At 43.6% G+C, this 20,990-nt stretch overlaps 1 protein-coding gene across 6 annotated transcripts in view; it reads left to right on the forward strand.

The window, feature by feature from the left end:
• Positions 1-20,990, forward strand: part of tenm2a (teneurin transmembrane protein 2a) — a 319,228-nt gene that overhangs the window by 286,991 nt on the left and 11,247 nt on the right. For all 6 annotated transcript variants that reach the window (XM_044128023.1, XM_044128020.1, XM_044128022.1 and 3 more), the window contains 14 exons: positions 3,836-3,982; positions 4,292-4,502; positions 5,695-5,814; positions 7,287-7,548; positions 7,866-8,133; positions 9,768-9,911; positions 11,837-12,086; positions 12,410-12,430; positions 13,775-14,004; positions 15,670-15,824; positions 16,093-16,194; positions 17,436-17,609; positions 17,840-18,477; positions 18,681-18,856. In XM_044128023.1, the coding sequence (XP_043983958.1) occupies positions 3,836-3,982; positions 4,292-4,502; positions 5,695-5,814; positions 7,287-7,548; positions 7,866-8,133; positions 9,768-9,911; positions 11,837-12,086; positions 12,410-12,430; positions 13,775-14,004; positions 15,670-15,824; positions 16,093-16,194; positions 17,436-17,609; positions 17,840-18,477; positions 18,681-18,856 (2,898 nt within the window). The remainder of the gene's footprint in view (positions 1-3,835; positions 3,983-4,291; positions 4,503-5,694; positions 5,815-7,286; positions 7,549-7,865; positions 8,134-9,767; positions 9,912-11,836; positions 12,087-12,409; positions 12,431-13,774; positions 14,005-15,669; positions 15,825-16,092; positions 16,195-17,435; positions 17,610-17,839; positions 18,478-18,680; positions 18,857-20,990) is intronic.

A 20,990-nucleotide genomic window follows, 5' to 3' on the forward strand; every position in this document is an offset into this window, starting at 1 on the left:
ATTTATAGCAGTAACCTTTTACTTGGTGACCTTTAGAGCAGACGGCGTTGGGCGCAGAGGGACGGGGAAGGAGGAGGGGGTACCGCAACTTTTTACTACAACATCTCGACTTAGTTTCTTTCTTCTCCTTCACTCTTTTCTCTGCTAGCCTTTCTCTTCCTCAATCACCCCCTTCATTCTCACACAATATCTATCCAGTTATATCCCCGTCATCCAGTCCCACAGATACTGCATACAAAACAAGGGTGTGTGTGTGTGTGTGTGGGTGTGTGGGCGTGTGTGTGCTGACCCATAACCCAAGGCAATTTCTTCTCCTTTTTAAGGGGATTTCATCAGAGTCCAACTACATTACTGAGGAGGGTGGGCTTAATAGTTTCTGAAATCCCACTTTATTCTTCTTAGTATGGGGGGAGTATTGACTGGGTCCTGACATTAAAGAGAGAGGAGCCTTATGCGAGGCCTGCCCAGGCAAGCCAATCAATGCCCGCTATGGATTGTCCTGTCCGGGTGCTTCATAAGTATTTGGCTGCTTTAAATGGCAACTCCATTTAACAGGCAATCACTGCTAACTGCCTTTGTTCCCTGAGCTCAATACTCGGGGACAATCTATTCCAGCCTGACTGTTAATGCGCCATCATGAGCGGTCCCCTGATGCCGAGAATGCTAATAATTAAAGATAAAACCTTTGATTTGATTCCTCTTGTTGAGCTGAAAACCCGGCTGGTGCCGCTCCGCTTCCGCCCCTCCGGGCCTTCCCACCCCACAAAACAAGATGGCGGTGATCGTCGAAGCCCCTTTTTTCTCGACTTTCCCCCGCCCACTCGCCTCCGCCGTCGGCCGCCCCGGCCGGTTTGAGACGTGATAAAACGCCAATCGGGGTGAACTGCCTGTTAATTTAGCCGCCGCCTTGGTTTAGATTGCGCCATTTGTATTCATAATGCATGGCTTTATTGATGCAGCGATTTGTCGGAGGGCAAAATCCTGCAGCGCAACTTGAGTGAAAATATGTTCATTAATCTACTGAGCAGGACTCGGTAAAAAGCATTTCATATTCATAATCTCTCACTGGGTTATTTTGTCCGTCCTCGCTCGGTGGCGGGCGCGATGCCGCAGAGTGAGAAATGCCGGTTCATATCTCCCAGGTGCGTGTGTGAGTTGAGTGCTTTTTTGTGCATGTGCGTATTGTTTTATCAGTCAACCTTGTCCGTGCACTTCATCTCCCGTGGGTAGACTTTGGAGTGCCGCGTCCCGTTCCTTCATTTATTGGTGAGGAAATCACTGTGACAAGTTTGTTTAGGGCTCTGTTATTTTTTTAAAGGGAGGGGGGAAAAAAACAAAAAAACTTTGACATTGTGTCACATCAGTCCTTGAAAAATTCTAATGAGGTAAATGCGCAGTGGTAAAAATGTTTGATTTAGACAGGCCAAGCAAGTATTGAAAGCTTTCTTTTATTAAAAAATTTAAAATAAACATTTCTTTCTGTCACTGTCTTGGCCTGCAGTCAAATTATTAAACCAAACTTAATCACTTCCTGTTGGGCTTTCAAAGCCCAGAGTATTTATTTCACGTCATTTAGCAGGCACTCTACGGACATAGCCATGTGAAATTAATACATGACTAATCTTGACTGACTAAATTAACATTTGGGGACGTGCTTTAGCTGATATGCTGCCACAAGTTTGATGGAAACATTGATGCAATCTCATATCTGTCTGCATCAAGCTGCAGCCAGCAGTTAGGCTGCTTAGATTAGCATATAGACTAAAAACAGGGAGAAAGAGACTTGCCAAAGCCATAAAAGTGCTCAAGGTGAAGAACAGCAAGTTGGTTTTAAAAGGATTGCTTGGTTGTTGAAGTCCCGCTTTTGCAGACTGCCTTTTAGGCATTATTTTAACTCTGGTAGACAAGTCCTAAGTAATCTTAGGGATTATTAGTAGTATTATTATTTTGATATCAAGCAAACAAATATGAGATAGAAAATGTTGATTTAAAAGAGGAAAGTCAAACTCCTTTTCATTTTGGGATATATCAACATCGTAAAGGTTCACAAAGGGCCGGTTGTGTCAGAACGAACTGATAAAAACCCCTTAAAGTGTCAAAATAGTCATGTTAAGATATCAAAATATTAGATTTTGTGATTATTAAATGTTAAATTACATGAAAGTATCAAAGCGAATCGATAAGTACTTCTTAAAATTAAATAATGTTTAACATCTTCTCAGACTTCATGTTTTTTTTTATTATTTCTTAAAAATCAAATCACTGATTTGTGGAGCTAATTTAGAAACAATTTGCAATAAACTCAATTATGCATTAGCTCAACAAAGTGCGGGGATCAGTTGATGTGCGTGAATTTATGTGAACTCAAAAAATTGACTGATGTAACTTGGCAATATAAAGATGATTTTTAGAATTTCTCTTTGGCATCAATACACTGTTTTTCAATTTGAATTTTGAAAAGCTTCTTTGATCTGATAAAATAACATCTACACACACAACTGTTACCTTAAAGGTTTTATTTATGCGTCTCTCTGGAGTTTAGAGGGCCACATGAAATGCGATGGCAGGCCGGACATTGAGTTTGACATTTGATTTAAAATAATTCAACCTCATTGATCTGTTGAGTCAAAGATCTATTAAGTATTTTTGAAAATATAGTTTGGATTTTGCTTTACAGTAATTGTGACTGAGCAAATCCCATTGGCTCTCCATCTTGTAACGGCTGCGGTAAATCAAAGGCAGCATTGTTCTCGATTCTGCTTGCTGACTATTTAAAACTACTCAACACAACCCCGCCCGATATAACACTAACAAGACCGATTACATACAGGACACTGAGTGAACATCTTGTGATATTTTCTTAGGAGTTACTGCAGAGGGTAAAACAAACGGTCCCCAATGTACCATTGATTAAATCCACAAAGCGTTCCCAGCTACACTTCTGATTTGTGTTTTAATAACTTTCTAATACGTTACATCCTGAGTGGTGCTTCACCTGATTTCAGCTTTTATGCTTAACCAAGTTGAGCAGGAACTAAAAAGAAAAAGACAAAAAAAGAGGAAGAACAAGCCCATGCTTTTGGTATCATTTCTTCTTCTAATAAAGTGTCTTGTGATGAAATATAATTTCCATATTTGTCCTCTATTAAAACCAGAGCATAGCAGATAGTGTGACTATGAGGAAGATATTACTGTCCTCTGTAATTGCCTTCTTTATTTGCCTCAAAGTCACTGTTGAGTTTGGAGAGCTCTCGCCTTGCTGGTTCCAGACTTGCTTGGCTCTCGGGCCTCTGATTCTGCAGGGCGGAGGGTGTAGAGGGGATTCTTTTGCATAAGCTTAAGGAAAGGTTTATTAGTTCATAGACTACATATACACACACACACGCACACGTGCACGCCAATGCTCAGACACACACACACGCACACACACACACACCGTCAAACATAATCTCATTCTCTCATGAGAAAAGCATTACTCTCAGGCCATCAGAATCCCATTACCCACACTGAATCATAAATAGTGGGAGAAGGAGAGTGATGATCGGGTGGGGTGCCATCCAGTAAGCGAATAAAGTCATCTATCCACCTCGGTCCGCACACGGATGGACATTAGCAGCCGTTCCTTTCGGTTTAGAGCCGCAACGAAAGACCAAAGTTTAAAAAAGAAAAAAAAAACCTGACCTGCTGACTTAAACGGATTCCTAACCAGCCGGCATCTCGACGGTTGTTCATCCGTGTGTCGTTAATTATGAAACAAGTATCCCTCTGTTGTCTCTCTTTCTCTCTCCGTTCTTCTACCTCTCAACCCCTCGTTCCTCCTGTCGTCTTCACCCAGACGGCTGTCCCAACTTGTGTAACGGGAACGGCCAGTGCACCATGGGTCAGCAGAGCTGGCACTGCGAGTGCCAGACAGGCTGGAGGGGCCCCGGATGCAGCGTCGCCATGGAAACCTCCTGCGCTGACAACAAGGACAACGAAGGAGGTAAATTAAAGAGCGGCGGAAGGAAATTTTGCCGCAAAGTGGTTCGTAAGAGCCCCTACAAGAAGAAAAAAAAAAAGATACTGAAAAAAAGAATGGATGATAGAAAAAAATAAATACATTAGAAAAAAAATTGGGTCAAAGATAAAGATCTCAGGAGAGGCGTTGTCTCCAGGGACAGCAAAAGTAAACTTTCTTCTTTTTTTTTCTTATCAGAGAGACCCGTGTCAGTTTACAAGAATATTTGACGAAGGATTCATGAAAGCTTAATGCTCTTTTCCGTCCTCACGGCTCCCTCTGCCCCTCCTTCAGATGGACTGACGGACTGCATGGATCCAGACTGCTGCATCCAGAGTCCCTGTCAGAACAGCCCGCTGTGTCGGGGCTCCCGGGACCCCCTGCTGGTCATCCAGCAGAGCCCCACGTCCCAGCCACGAGTCAGATCTTTCTATGACCGCGTCAAGATGCTGGTGGGACGGGACAGCACCCACATCATCCCCGGAGAAAACCCGTTCAACTCCAGGTACGGCAGGGAACCCAAGCGAAATGTGTCTAGCCCCAATAACAGGCAGAAAGGCAATATTTTTCGCTGCATCCTAATGCTAATAAAAATAGGGGATTTGAACCAAAAGAAAGTGATTTGCTTAAAACCAAGTATGTAAAAAGTAGACCTGTCACAATAGCAAATTTAGCCGATCGATAAATTGTATCGTTAAATTTTATCGTTTATTGCGCTAAACGATATAATTGTTGTTTTGAGACCATTTTCAAGCAATACCATATTAACAGCATATTCTCAAAGATCAATAAACCTTAGATTCTGTTGAACGTTTAACACTGGAAAAAACAAAACACATTTGGAATATCCTAAATAAATAAACACAGAAATAAACAAAATAACAAAGTAAAGCAAATCAAGAAATCTCTGAAAACCAAATTGTCCTTCCATACATAGTTTTTTTGAAAATGAATATCTGAAAAGTATGTTATTATTAAACCAGGTGCAACAAATCGCAACTGAAGTCACCAAAAGTGGACTATTAATTATCCACTTTTTTTTTTTCTCCTGATATGTAAAACTCCTAATAAAACCCATTAGAGCTTGTGGGTCGTTTGCACAAGACGCTGCATATCCGCCCACAGCTATGGCCAACGTCACGTTATTTAGACTTTTCTTCCTTCTTTATTATCAGCATTAATTATTTGGATGAAAAGACTTTTCATCAGCGAGATCAAGGCTACAACAGTGACACTCTTAAAAGGCCAGACATGAAAGTGAATAGCTATGCCACATGGAAACGACATTCTCCGCTCAGTCGTTCGGATACCAAACAGAAACCTCTCGCTGATCTCGCTGATGAGTGGAGTAGAAGCGCTGTCCGTGGTCCTGATTCTTATCCGCGGATTAAAACAGGGGAAATAACCCATCAAAGTAAAAAATTAATAAATAAGTAAAAATGCTTAGAGGTTATTCTGCGTGCACACACATATTAATTCGCAGCGTCACGGTTTATTTCTGTGATTGACGGGAGGAGAGGGAGCTCTGATTGTGTATAATTAACCAGTAGAGGAAGGACCAGAGCAGCAAGTGATGGAGTAAATAGAATGATTGAAGGATAGCCGTGCTAATCCAATCAGATTAATGGGAGTGTAAGGATGGGGGGGCACGGGGATGGTTCCCTCCTCACTCTGTCCCTTTCTTGTTCCCCGTCCAGCTTGGCGTCCCTCATCCGGGGTCAGGTGCTGACCACAGACGGAACCCCTCTGGTGGGGGTCAACGTGTCTTTTGTCAACTATCCACACTACGGATACACGCTGACGCGGCAGGACGGAATGTATGTACGACAGCAGCGCCGTTCAAATCTGGAATCTACCTCACCTTGTCAGTGTGACCAGATTAGATTAGATTAGATTGGATTAGACTAGATTATACTGGATTAGAATACTGATCTCATGAGGGGACTAGGATACTTAAGACTCAGGTAGTAAGAAAACAGTCTCTATTGGGAAAACATAGCAAATATCTGATCGATAGATTATGAGAAAATAAATGCATAGCAAAAATAAATAAATCTTAATTGTTTTCAGTTCAGCTTCTTGTATGAATATCTTATTACACTTGAAATTAGACCAAATTAATTTATAGGTAGATGTTCTGAATGGTATATGAGCTTGTTTTAAGTCAGTAATTCCTTAATAGTGATGAAAAAGAACTACTTCTATTTGCAGATAATTTCACTAATAAGATGTTTTTCCCATACTATAAGTGAAAACATCTGCTATTGGAACTAATCATTTTTCGTCTATTCTAAGGAATTACTGACTTAAAACAAGCTCCTATATCTTGCTGAACATCTTCTAAGTTAGTTTTCTCTTATTTCAAACATACAAAGATATTTCCACTAAAAACTCTTGGGAAGGTTTTCCCTTTTTTGCATTGTAGGTAACAATTATATGTACTTCAATAAGAAATCTGGGCTTTTATCACATAAATTCATTATGAGCTCATTTAGGCGAGGCAAATTTATCTGTGCAGCACATTTCGTGCAGTAAACTGCTCAGAGTGCTTTAGAGAAAAGTCCTCTTGTCTCACGTGTCTCTCTCTTCCCTCTGCAGGAACTCTTGTTTTTTGGACGTTGTGCTCTGGTCATACTTCTGTGTCCGTCTTTGCACCGTTGTTTTGTGTCCGTGTCCCGTTCTCCTCTCCCTTCCAGTCTTTCCTTCCAGACGCAGCCGACGGCGTGCTAACATCTTGCTAACATCTTGCCACAGCTTGTGTTTCAGCAGCAGCAGGAGCAGCAGCAGTGATTAGTTTCATGGACTTGTTACTTGAAAGACCATGCGCTCTAACCTCTCTGTCCGGCCTCGTTTCTGTCTATGCACCGGTTTTCTTTTAGCAGTTCCAGACTCTTGAAAGCTCTCGATATTTCCCAGAAGAAATGTGTACGACCTCTATTATTTTTTCCCCTAATACCTGTCGTCCTGCTTTTTTTTTTTATAGCTTTGACAAAATGCTTGTTTCACTCTATATTGTCTTCTAACTTCACATTTTTAACTTTTTAGACTAAATCCATCTCTGGGTCTCTACTTTGTTTTCTCTCTTCTTAGTCCAAGCTGACTTTGTTGCCATTCAAAACAACACTAGGTCTCCATTTCAGGTCTGTTTGTTGTTGATTTTCTCAAACTATATTGAAAGAAGAAGAAGAAAATCCCCGATTCTGTTTTTGAGCTCAGATGACTGTTCACCACAACCACAGCACTCCCCATGTGTGCCTCATTCCCATCCTGTTTTCACGAACCTCTCCAGGTTTGACCTGATAGCTAACGGCGGCGCCTCTCTGACCCTGCGGTTCGAGCGTGCGCCCTTCCTGAGCCAGGAGCGCACCGTGTGGCTGCCCTGGAGCCAGTTTTATGCAATGGACACGGTGGTGCTTAAGACAGAGGAGAACACGATCCCAGGCTGCGATCTGAGCGGCTTCGTCAGGCCTGACCCTGTTGTGATTGCATCCCCTCTCTCCTCCTTCTTCAGCTCCAAGCCAGGGGAGAAACCCATCATACCGGAGACACAGGTGCAGTACCACTGACCTCTGGCTGCCGGCTAATCTCCCTCCTGGTCCCCTCGCGCTCCTCCTGCTCTCCTCTATATGCTTGTCTCTTGTAGCTCCTACCTCCCTGCCACCCACTTCCATCGTCTCTCTCCCCGCTCTCTCCCCTCCTCTCCCCAGCCTCCATCCCCTTCATTTCTTCCCTTCTTTCCAGTTTCTTTATTTCATCCCTCGCTTTGTCCTTCAGCCATCACTGGAAGCGCGACCCCCATTACTCTCCCTCCGTCTAATCCTTTTAATCCCCCCCTCTTTCCTGTGGTTTCTCCCTTTTGTTTCCGCAGGTGCTGCATGAGCAGATCGAGGTGCCCGGCACGGGCCTCAAGCTGTGCTACCTAAGCTCCCGCACGCAGGGCTACCGCTCCCTCCTCAAGGTCACCATGACCCCGGCCGTAGTGCCGATGGGCCTGCTGAAGGTGCACCTGATGGTGGCCGTGGAGGGCCACCTCTTCCAGAAGTGGTTCCATGCCTCCCCGAACTTGGCCTACACCTACATCTGGGACAAGACGGACGCGTACGGGCAAAGGGTCTACGGTCTGGCCGAAGCCGTCGGTGAGTGGCACAGGCGGCTTTCTCTCTCTCTCTCTCTTCCCCTCTCTATCTCCCGGCACTCGTTGAATACATTAAATGGTTTAACATGAAGGGGGCCACCGGCGTTGACGGAAGGAGAGGAGCTAATTAGGAAGCCTGAAGGAGAGATAGTACAGCAAGTAAAGCCAGCCTAAAGTACAGCGGCATGGCCACAGTAGAAAGGCCTCTTTTTTTTTTTTCCTTTCTTTTTTTCACCTCTTCCATACGTCCATTTCTTCCATTGAAGCTGCTTTTAGTTCAGTCAGCCAGCCGTAACTGTGGTGAAGGGTTATTAGCCATCAGGGCGAGTTAGCCGCTAACTACTGGAGCAGCAAGCAGGAGTCCAGGGGAGCCTCGCCGCTATTACTTTCTGCTGTCACAGTCACTCACAGGCGCCGTCAGCCAAACACGACTGTCAAGACGCAGGAGCCGCGGACATCCGGGGGCTTCGCTGTGGACTGTAGTGGCATGGCGGGCGTGCTGTTTGGGAAATTGGATTCAGTCAAAAAAAGGGAAAGAAAATAAAAAAGAGAGAGAGAAAAAAATCTTTTTCTGCTCTTTCTGTGGAAGATGAGGTCGGGTTTTCTTTCTTTTAAACTGTGAAGATGCAGTCCTGCAGCGGTTACTTTGTAACTTTTTGCCATTTTACAACCACGCGCTTCAATGTATATGACCAGGCTTGACGCAGCAGACCACCGCAAAGTAGTGGCTAAATACAGAGAATACACCTTATATTGCTTTTACTGTTTTTAATAAAAATATGAGCATGTGTTGTGTATTTCTATTCAGCCTCTTTGTTCTTAAGACCCTCAATAAAATTTAGTGCAACTAGTGTTCAATCATGAGTCATTTAAACAGCTGACTGGAGTTTGGTCCAGTCTTTCTGTTATTATTATCCTCACTCTTTATGCACTCCTTTCTGTAGATACTTGGTAGAAGAATGCTTCGAGGTTTAAGGCTGAAAGGTGACATAATGTGGAAAGAAGTTCAAGTGGTGTGAAGAGTTTCTGCAAGGCACCGCGCATCAGCATTGTTTGTGGCGAACCTGAAAATGTGCTGGAAATAGTACTCCGACTGTGACTCAAGAGGGAGTTGATGTGTTAACAGACTTTTCCGTTTAACAAGCAGGAACACGCACACACCACATGCACACTCGTACCAAAACACCTTTATGAGCAATCTGAATGTATCTGCCTGATCTCAACTTATTTCCCATATGTATGCTGCTTATATTCAAATGAGTTCTGGGCAGGGTTTTGGACGTAGTGCTTCTATAAATCGAAGACTTCACCGCAACGACAAACCCTGGCCTTGAGGTTTTCCAAGCCTGCAGGGCAATATTTCCCAATTAACAAGGTTTTATCAACATGACAGGGTGTTAGCTAGGTGAGAGAACAGGTTTGGGTGCGGGCGCTAACTAGCCTATTGGTGTGTGCGTGTGTGAGAGTATCGCACGTTTCACCTTTTAAATGAACTCGGAATAGTTTGCTCGAATGAAGTTGGTGGATAATATTTCCTGCTTCCTTCACAGTGTTGGTCTTTTTGCTCTTTTTTTAATCTCATAATTACATACCTCTTTGTGTGTGTGTGTGTGTATGTGTGTGTTTCGCACGCAGTGTCGGTGGGCTACGAGTACGAGTCGTGTGCGAGCCTCATCCTCTGGGAGAAGAGGACCACCATCCTGCAGGGCTACGAACTGGACCCCACCAATTTGGGCGGCTGGTCGCTGGACAAGCACCACATACTCAACACCCGCAGCGGTACGTGGAAGCGCACGCGCCTCGGCTTGACCCTCGACTTCAGGCTTTGCAGACGATGCTTCTCTCCTTTTTGGTCTTTCGGTTATATTGAGCCGCTTCCCGCCGCGTTGCGGGTTTTCATCACTGTTTGTCTTCTTATCTGGGATGGGGGTTGCTTCGCGTGGTTCACATTCGATTTCACGATGCCTCTTTTATTTTCAGGGAGGGTTTTTACAGGAAGTGCTTGCATTTGTCTCACCCAGTCAAACTCCTACCAAGCTAATGTTGGAGGGACAGCCAATCAGGAGCGTCGTTTTCATGCACGAGGGAATTAGTTTATTAATAAAGTGCCTATTCGCAGCGTTTGTTTTAATATAATATACAAGATTTAAAAAAAAAGAAAAACGGATGTCATTTGTAAGCCTGTCACAATAAGCAATTAATCAACTAATCGCATGATGAATTAAAAGAAACTCAATCATTTTTATGTACGTGATTTATTGTTTTTCTCTTGTCTGGATGACAAAAGTCTTCTGTCTGGTGGTTTGGTCTCAACATGTTTTGTTTATAGAGGTTTCATAATTCATTTTATTCTTTGCTTCCGTTGTTTTGTTTATATATTTTGGATACTTGACGTGTTGTCCAGTTAAATTTTAAAGTTTGCTGATCTCTGAGAATGCGAACATGGTCTCAAGATATTATCGTTCATCGCAATAACTCCTGCCACAATTTATTGTTCTGCAAAAATTTGTTATTGTGACAAGCCTAATCACATGCAAGAATATTTAATAGAATCGGTCCGAAGCAATCCAACCATATTCATTTTCAGGTTTTTTAAATCAACCTGAACAAATTTATGGTAAAGATATGTACAATTTCTTGATATAAATTAAAGGTTTTTATTGCAGAAAAATCATCTCTTGCTAAAAAAAAAAACGGTAAGAAAAATCCATCAGGCTGTTAATAAAAAACAATTTTTTATTTATTCTTTTTTAACTGAGGGTAGATTTACTGGCATGCTGGCAGCCCGATGCTTTTGATTTAAAACAACAACTGCTCTGCTAAAAACAATTCACAGGGTTGGAGTGTACAGAGGAAGGAATCTTTAAGTAGATCATCCAAATCTCCACAGACTGTTCTGTTCAGCTCACATGCAGCAGCTTCCTGCAGAATTTAGGTCTGGGACTGAGATGGCCATGAAAGGAGGTGGATTTCGTGTTGATTTTTTTTTTATATGTTTGGGATCCGTATCGCACTCAAATGTCAATAGTGACTGATTTTTAGTTCTCTGTTAGAATACAGCAGATATTAATTTAAAATACCATGGGATTCCAGGGCCCATAATGAAATGTTCTCTAAAATGGCCTGTTTGCAGACCACAGCATCACAGACCCTCCACTGTACTTAACGGTCACTAAGATTTACTTTTCCATATATTTATCATGTTTTACTCCAGTTAAGTGAAGTGTTTCTTGTTAAAAAAGAGTTTGATAAAAGACTCTGTGGAGTCTGGAAGACATCATAGATCTCCTCTACCGGTCGCCATGGTGAACCGGTGACTCTCAGACGCCACTGTACGCCGCCGTTCTCTAACAGTAAGCGTTGAAGATTTGTTTACCTCCTTCGGCGTCCTGCTCTCTGCGTGTGACAAGATAAATATGGGTCCTCATCCAGCCTACTTGGCATTGGCTAAAAGAAATGAGCCTCTGTGTCATGACTTATTTATGCCCCAGGGAAACAGAAAGTGACGGATTAGTAATTAGGAGTTCCTGGAAACTTTTTAAGTAGATTGCTTGGGCGGAAGTAATTGTACCACTAGGGATTTTAGCAGAAACTGTTTTTATTCCATAACATTGGATCCCCTCTGCACCTCATCTTCCACCACACCAAATGAACGTATTCAAATTAAAAGTGGGATTTATTTATTGCGCTTTTATTTCTTTCAGGCATCCTGCACAAAGGCAGCGGCGAGAACGTGTTCGTGACAGAGCAACCTCCAGTCATCACAAGCATCATGGGAAACGGACGCAGGCGCAGCATCTCGTGCCCGAGCTGCAACGGCCTTGCGGACGGCAACAAGCTGCTGGCACCGGTCGCCTTGGCGATGGGCATCGACGGCAGCCTGTACGTCGGCGACCTCAACTTTGTGCGTCGGGTCTACCCGTCGATGAACACGACAGGAATCCTGGAGTTGAGGTAAAAATCCGACGCCCGCAGAGGAGAAGTGTGAGGAAAAAAAAAAAAACACGACCCTGTTACATGGAAGAAAGGAAGCGGAAGGAGAAGAGGGCTTAGCACCTAATATGTGTTGTTTAGCATGATGGCTAAGAAGGCGAGAACTAGCGGCTAGGAAGTCGTGAGCTTCATTATGAACCCTGCTTGATGCCATTCCTCCAGAGTGCTGTTGCATGTTTGCAGTCTCGTCGTTCGCACCACCTTCGGCTTTGGAAACTCTCGGCAGATTGTGTGAAGTAATATACGTTCTCTTGTGTTTTTCTGCCTTCTATTCTTTCTTAAAGGAACAAAGACTTCAGGCACAGGTGAGATACGTCTGTCAAGAAATTAAAACTTCTAGGTTACACTGAGGAATGCATGCAACGTCTCGTAAATATGTCTGCACCCCTTGAAATTTTCCACATTTTTGTCAGACCAGAACTACGAACCTGTGTGTGTTTTACATTTGCTTCATGTGATGCATCAACAAAAACTAGCTGTGAGGAAAAATTTTACTTGCTTTTCAGTTTGTTTTAGTCTTGTTTTGAGTTTTACTCTTAACATCCCTAACTAAAATTGAGGTCAATCAATTGTCTTTAACGTGTATTATAAACCAGAGGTTTGTTAGGAGCACAGCAGACATAGAAGGATTAAAAACGTCAAAGCAATAACCGAAGCTTTGAGCATCTCACAATGGATTAACAAGAAAAAGAGTACGACACAACTACAAACCTACCAAGACAATGAATGTTATGAGTGCTGCAAAAAATAACTGCGGTACCTTTGGAGGAGCTTCAGGGATACACAGCTTAGGTGAAAAAAGGGCCTTCTTGGAAAAAGAGCAAAGAAGGCAGCCATTGTTGGGGCAAAAACAAAGCTCAAGTAAGTCATTAAGGGACAAAGCTCTGTTCAGACAATAGCAGCTTTCTATCCGACGCTCAAATTGTATGCTGGGAAATTATCCAAACGCATCAGCTGGAGAAAACACTGTAACAAAGAGAGGTCAAAGTTGACAGGGAGACAGATGGAGCTAAGCACTGGGCAATCCTGAAAGGAAACTTGAAGACTTGAGAATGAAGTGGAGTTTCCTAAACCCAGTCAAAGTCCAGAGATCAATTCAAAAGAATCGAAAACGTATGTGCTCACAAATGCTTGTCGTAAAACTACTTTTCTAATGAATATTGGGCAGGAATAATCATTCTAGATGTGGTCAGAGATGTACCGTAAAAGACTTGTAGGGAACGGTGGTTCTACAAAGGCTTACAGCAGGTAGAACATTGCAAAGGTTTTGGGTGAAACCATTTGAAAAACGCTTTTAGTTTTTCCTTCACCTCCTATTACACTTTACATTTGACTGTGATTTAAAATCCCAAGAAAATACATAAACCGTTGCTTTGAAAGTTGCATTAAAAGTCCATTAAAAGTGCCAACTTTGCATTAAAAGTGTCATTATTTACTGAATGACACAGTCATAAACGTTCATGAAGACTTCTTCATGTTTATGACAGATGTTATGTCAGTCTTATGCACACCCCATTTGAATAAAGTGTTATCACATTTTCCTTTCGTGAAGTGGGCAAAGTGCTGAAAAGTTCAAGGGGTCATGAACGGACAGCTGAAAACGTTCAGCTAAAAGCTGTCCTGTTATATTATATTTCCTCTCCCTTCAGCAATAATCCAACCCATAAGTACTTCCTGGCGGTGGATCCGGTATCTGGGGCGCTGTTCATCTCGGACACCAACTCCAGGCGGATTTACAGGGTTCGCTCGCTGACGGGTGGCCGGCTGCTGTCGGACAACGCCGAGGTGGTGGCGGGGACAGGGGAGCAGTGCTTACCCTTCGACGAGCGCTGCGGTGACGGTGGAAAAGCCACTGAAGCTACGCTAATGAGCCCCAAAGGTAGATGAACATCTTCATTTCATATTTGCTTCAATAATTCGATTCCTTCATATGAATCACGTTTTTGTTTTTTTTAAAAACACCCCACAAATGACTTGGCTTTGGGAAACATTGCTTCATGCAGTGATCTGTAGTTCAGTTCAGAAGAAATGACATCCTCCTATATTTTCACATGAAAGCACCGCCTTGTGACTCGAGGAAAGCAGGACAGAGACTGAAGCGGTTTATAAACCAGGTTAATGTTAAACTTATAATGGAATTATTTTTGTGGATCAGTGGATCTCGGCACTCGGTGACACCAAACTGTCAAACGTGTCACGCTGTAACATTTCTCATCAGCGACACGAGAGTGTGTAAAGTGGGGCTGCAGGATGCTTCCACTCTACAGTATGTGTATGTTTGAGTGGGACAGCAGTCGGTCTCTTTTACCTGTCATAAACCAGACATCAACTTCATTTTTGTTCGGCAAAACTTTTTTCCGTTTTAAGCAGTTCCTACATGTTTTTCGTTCACAAATTCCAGACTTTTGTAGATCTAGAGATTTGAAGATTGATATGATTTTAACATGGGACCTGCAATATTCTTAAAAAGAAAGAATGGCAAGGACAGTATTAAGGAAGAGGAACGGGTGTTGGTTGCAGGAAACTAAAGAATAAGACATGACACAAGTAAGGAAATAAAAGACAGATTCAAAACAGAGGGAGGCAGCACACAGAGAAATGGGAGGTATAACAGAAAGAAGGTTGTAAGACACAAGAATGAAAGGACAAAAAGAAGTAAGGAAACACAAATATGACTAAAGCAATAAGGGCACAAGAAACAACAGCGAGAAAAAGTGAATGACGATGATATAAGAAAGTTAGGACAGGAAGGAGAGCAAGAGGAAAAAAGGAAGGAAATATGCAATAAAGAATAGTAGGTAGTATTAATATAGAAAGCTAAAAAGAAAGAAAATACAAAGAAGGAAGGTGATAAAAAGGGCAGAAATTGAAAAGCATATAATCTACAAAAAAAGTCTTAATTCTAATATTTTTGCATTTTCCTTATTTCTTTTTACGTATTTATCCAGAAATCCTTAAAATCAAAATCCATCGTTTTCCAGACTGTGCAGGAGCTCTTGTTTGTATTTCGCTCAATACTTAACGGTCCATGCTTTACTGCCACTCACCAGTTTATTTTGGTGTACAACTCATGTGCTGTTCCCCATGTCACACAAGCAAGGTGCTCAGGAAACAGCAAAAGAAATAAATAAATTAAAATCTAGAGGTAGGAACAGATGGCGAGGTCACTAAAAAAAAAAACGCACCAACTGAAAAAGCAGGTCGGGTAAAAGTGCACTAAAAACCGCTTTCCACTCCAGATGACCCCGCTCACAACCCGCAGTTGCCCTCTAAGAGGGGGCCTGGGCTCATCTCTGCATCCTGATGACTCATCCTCGAAAACGAACACTTCTCGACAGTTCAGCGCCCGTTCCATCGCTAACCCCTCTTCCCAACCCCCACCCCTCCATTCCTCCTCATCCGCTGAAGCAGCGAGCGATCCAGCTGCCAGGGCTGCCATCCGTTTCTCAGCTGCCACACCGAGTGGAGTTTAATTGACTTAAAATGTCTTCCGGGGTTGAGTTATGAGTCGTCACTCACGGGTGTTCATCTCTGCGCTCGACAGGCATCGCTGTGGATAAAAATGGCCTGATGTATTTCGTGGACGCCACCATGATCCGCAAGGTGGACCAGAATGGCATCATCTCCACTCTGCTTGGCGCCAACGATCTAACTGCCGTCCGGCCGCTGAGCTGTGACACCAGCATGGACGTCAGCCAGGTGAGGAGAGAGTGAAGGAGATTGATGGCCGTGATAGGCGATGATGTAGCGTCCCCGGAGTGCTGAGCTGTGAGGCTCTGTGGACGCGAGCCAACCCCGGGGGGTCAGCGGGAGACTGATATAGGGAGGGATTAAGGAGTCCATGGATCAATGAATGGATGAGAAGAGAGAGAACCCGTCTTTTCACTTGGAAAAATTAAGAAGCTTTGCTAAATCTTGGCTTTAGTTACCGTCTCATGCATATATACACTCTGTTTCTTCCTAACAGGTCCGTCTGGAGTGGCCCACGGACTTGGCAGTGAACCCCATGGACAACTCTCTCTACGTCCTGGAAAACAATGTCATCTTACGCATCACTGAGAACCACCAGGTCTGTGCTAACATGGCCATAGAAGCCCCTAAGGATCAACACTCACCACAGTGTCCTGACAAGATTTTGTTCCAATTAGGCTTTCCCGGGCCAATTTAGAAGTAAAGGTTCCAAGTTTTGCAGGATTGTCAAAATAACCTCTTTATTAGTTCCAAGAACTTTCAACCTTCCTCGATGTACAATGCTTTGTAGTAACACTCAAAGCTCTTGAACTGTTTGACATTACAGCCATTTTAGAATCCGAGACAAAGAAGTGTATGACAAAAAGGATTAACGGATTATAATTTTTTTAAAGAAAGAGTGGCATGTATTATTTACTGCTGTAACTCTTTTACTCCTAAACAAAATTCAGTGCAGTTAGTATAGTAGATATTTTAATAGAATCCACCTGCATTAAATTCAATCTTAGTCCAAACCAGTTGTACTTCACAGAGATCAATGCATGACTCAGAGAAAAGGGTAAGAAGCCCATGATAAGTCTGGAATAGTTTCAGAGAACCACGACTCTGTTAGGACAATCTGTCAAAAGGACAACTATTGGTCATGCACTTAATAAATGCATTGCACACATCTAATAGTGTGTAAAAAGTCCCTACTCAAAGAAAGTCCTAAACTTTACCACAAGCCTTTTAAGGGACAAACACAGATCTCATCTGTGGTCAGATGAGATCAAAACAAAACCTTTTCCAGAACAAACATTACGGTGGGGAGACTTTTCTTTACCATTTAATTGGAAGATAGAAATTGACTATACACTGGGAGGCAAAGGCTCACTTCCCAGTAGGACAACAACACAAAGCACACAGCCAGAGTTACAATGGCTTGGTTTAGATCAAAGCATATTCATGTGTTGGCACTTCCCAGGGGCAAAATACAGACCCAAATCTAATCAAGAATCTGTGACAAGAAGTGTAAATTGATGTTCACCGACACTCTTCATCTAAAAGCGACTAAGCTTGAGCGATGTCAGAGTGAAGTTTTTAAATGAGCAATGGTAGAGATGGTTCAGACCTACAGTATGTCGAAATACATGAAATGCAGCCCATACTTAGATATTTTGGGGTGGGGGAGTTTATTTGTAAAAATGTTTGAAAACGACATTTCCTTTCTACCACATAAAGTCCCAACAATGGTTCTGATCGTGATGTGGTAAAATGACACATAGATGAAGGAATATGAATACTTTTGATTTTCACTATAACCCCATAACTGAGTCTTCTTTCTGATGTTGTTTCCCGTAGGTGAGCATTATTGCCGGCCGGCCCATGCACTGCCAAGTGCCAGGCATTGACTACAGCCTCAGTAAGCTGGCCATACACGCAGCCCTGGAGAGCGCCACAGCCATCGCCCTGTCCCACACCGGCACTCTCTACATCGCTGAGACAGACGAGAAGAAGATTAATCGAGTCAGACAGGTATGCCCTGGAGAAACCTTGAGCTCTGTTGTTTGTCTTTCCTGCTGGTTTAGAATAAATTTGCTTCTTTCAAGATATTTTTGGCTGCTAAACCTGGCAGCTCCTCTGGTTCAAGCTGAGATTTCCAGATTACAGTAGTCCTACTTCACTTTACCTCAAACTGAACTTTGCTTTTGGCAGAACGTTCCGTTTGATCACGCAGCTCTCTTCTGTTCGCTGTTCGGATTCAGGTGAACACCAACGGAGAGATCTCTCTCCTGGCCGGCGCCGCCTCCGACTGCGACTGCAAGAACGACGTCAACTGCAACTGCTTCTACGGTGACGACGGCTACGCCCCCGACGCGGGTTTGAACTCCCCGACGTCCCTCGCCGTCTCCCCCGACGGCACCCTCTTCATCGCCGACCTCAACAACATACGCATCAGGGCGGTGCGGGCGAACCGGCCAGGCCCGGCCCTTTCGAGCGTGGGGTTCGCTGGGTCAGCACAGTACGAGGTGGCGTCACCGAGGGAACAGGAGCTGTACGTCTTCGACGGCGAGGGGCTTCACATCCAGACGGTCAGCCTCGTGACCGGGGAGCCCCTTTATAACTTCACCTACGGCTCGGACGGCGAGCTGGTCATGCTGGTGGACAACTGCAACAACACCGTCAAGGTCAGGAGAGACGGCCAAGGACAGGGAGGAGGAGCCGGCCTGCTCAGGCTGGTCCTGCTGCCTGAGAATCAGGTGGTGACCCTCGGATTGGACCCGACCGGGGGGCTGCGCAGCGTGTCCGCCATGGGCCAGGAGGTGGCTTTGATGGGCTACAGCGGGAACACGGGCCTGCTGGCCACCAAGGCTGATGAGACCGGATGGACAACATTCTATCAGTAAGTCTCAGCAGGCCATCTAAAGTAAATGTGCATGCCCTGCTCTACTCTGTGTTCAGTTTTCCTTTGAAATTTCACATGTTATCCTGCTGCCCCCTAGTGTTTGCTTTGAAAACTACATCTAAAACCTGTAGTGTACCAACACTTCCTTCAGCAGTACATTTATTTGCCAACACCTTTAAATCATATCCTTTTCCCCCCAGGTACGACAGCGAGGGCCGCCTGACCAACGTGACGTACCCGACGGGCATGGTGACGAGTCTCCACCGCGAGATCGAGCGCTCCATCAACATAGACATCGAGAGCTCGAGCCGAGACGACGACGTCACCGTCATCACCAACCTGTCCTCGGTCGAAGCCTCGTACACAGTGGTGCAAGGTGCGCCGATAAAACGCAGCAGCAGAAATTCCCTTTTTCTGTCTTCAGATTAATTTTTTTCAAGCCTTACAAAGTCCAATCAGAAGACTTTAATTAAGTAACGACGAGTCACACAGAGTTGTTCTTTCTGAGTCACAGCCTTCCCGCTGTGATGGTAAATATGCTGGCCTCCCATTTTAATTTTCTGTCATTTATGTGCGCGCTCTGGGAGATTATTTTCCTCCCCTCCGCTCCGTCTTTCTCCTCTCAGTCCCTCTTATGGTGGAAAAATAAAAAATTACCAATATATAAGTTGTTAATCCCATCTGGGTCATCCAGCTTTTGAATGTCATCCCAGCAAAATTCATTAACTCACGTTGAGTGAATCCTCCTCATCCCTCAAGCTGTCTCACTGTCTCTCTCTCTCTCTCCACACGCGCACTCAGCCGGTCCCCATGATCCCTGAGCTTATTTGGTGTGTTTAGAAAAGAGGAGGAAGAAGAATAATTGTGCTCTTCCTCTTGACCGGCGCGAGCCGCGGTGATGCTGCTAGCGCGGATGCCGAGCCGGATCGGTTGAAGATGCAGTCAGCAGCCCTCCACCTGCATTTCGGCGGCCGGCGGAGTGTTGTTCGCCGCGCTTTTAAGCCATCTAGGGTTTCCTCCACACCGTGTGGGTTTTCAGCTCAGCTCTCCGCTGACATCCTCACTTAACCGTCTCCCCTCGCTTCCCGCTCTTCCTCACGCTCTTCATTAACTCCTGCGCAGTGAATTCTCCCTGGCCCCTCAGGCTCTCATTTCACCCCCTCTCTGTCTTTCCCTCAACCTCGCCACCGTTTTATTACGAGGTTGTTCAGACAGAGCGAGCAGGAAAAATTTATCTAAAGGCTGGTGCTGCCAAGTCAGTGGGAAAAAAACCCCAAAACGCTTCAGTTGTCTGTTTGAGGCATTGTTAAAGTGCGCCTGGAGCTTTATTACAAATTGGCCTTATGGATTACTGTCATTTATGGCAGAGTGTCAAATAAAAAAAAAAAAAACTGAGCTTCTCACCTTTCTGTAAATTGAATAAAGAAAGATCCAAACTCTGCATCTCCGGGAGAAATCAGCTGAAAACAATTTTATCTCCATCATTGTCATCATGACGTCTGTTTCCAAACATCAGAGGGGAAAATTTGCCTCAGCATTGGGGACGGGCTTATCTCATTCCTTTCTTGTGAGAAAGACAATAAATTGTAAAGATGAAGAGATTGTATAGGGACATCAGTTCAGCATGAAGGCTTTCATTCAAATTATTTTTCACTTTGAAGGTACATAATCATGGAAACCCATCTGTTTTATGGACTGGATCGTGTTATTTCTGACATGAGCCTTAACTGAAAATCTTGCATCAGATACCAGCAGACGCAAAGGGCCTTTTTCTGTGCGATCATTTCTAATTGGTTGCTTTGGCACTCAAAAACAAGTCCTCTTGCTTAATGTGAACCAACTTAAGCTAACCTAAAAGCAGCCATTGATAATGGCTGCTTTTATCAAAAAGATTTAAACTTTCTGAACTGCTGGGTTAAAAAAAAATGAAAATTTTGATTATTTGGCTCAGGTATGGAACGATACATTCCTGGTTTGTTTCATACGCCAGCTTATGGGTTTGAGCCAGTATAGTAGGTCAGGTGCTGCACCCGAAAATACGAAGATGTGACCAATGTAACGTTATAAAAAACTTTTAAAAAGCAGCATTTGGTGAAGGTTGTGAGAGGAGTGTGTATCCTGGACAAATAATCAAAGTATAACAGAGACAGAATAACCAGACACTCTTAGACTTACAGGTGGAAAGCATGCATGGCTTTGTAAGGTGGGAGGAAAGACCCCAGTGTGTTAATCCCAGCCAGGATTCTAATCTAGGACAATCTTGCTCCTTCATGATTCAGTTCAAACAACTGTTCAGAACTGAATCATTTTTATTTCTAGTTTTATCCTACATTTAAAGTATCATTTTAAAATAAAATGACCATGTAACCATTTGAATTTGAGCCAAATTCATACTTGGTGTATAAGAGTATTTTGCATATTGACTTTACAATTTTTATTGTCATTGCTAATCAGAGCTAGCACTAGCTTGATCTAAGCACCAAATTTAAATTAATACAGACAATATATAT

The sequence above is a fragment of the Gambusia affinis genome, linkage group LG09 (genome assembly GCF_019740435.1).
Source record: "Gambusia affinis linkage group LG09, SWU_Gaff_1.0, whole genome shotgun sequence".
In the NCBI taxonomy this organism is placed as follows: domain Eukaryota; kingdom Metazoa; phylum Chordata; class Actinopteri; order Cyprinodontiformes; family Poeciliidae; genus Gambusia; species Gambusia affinis.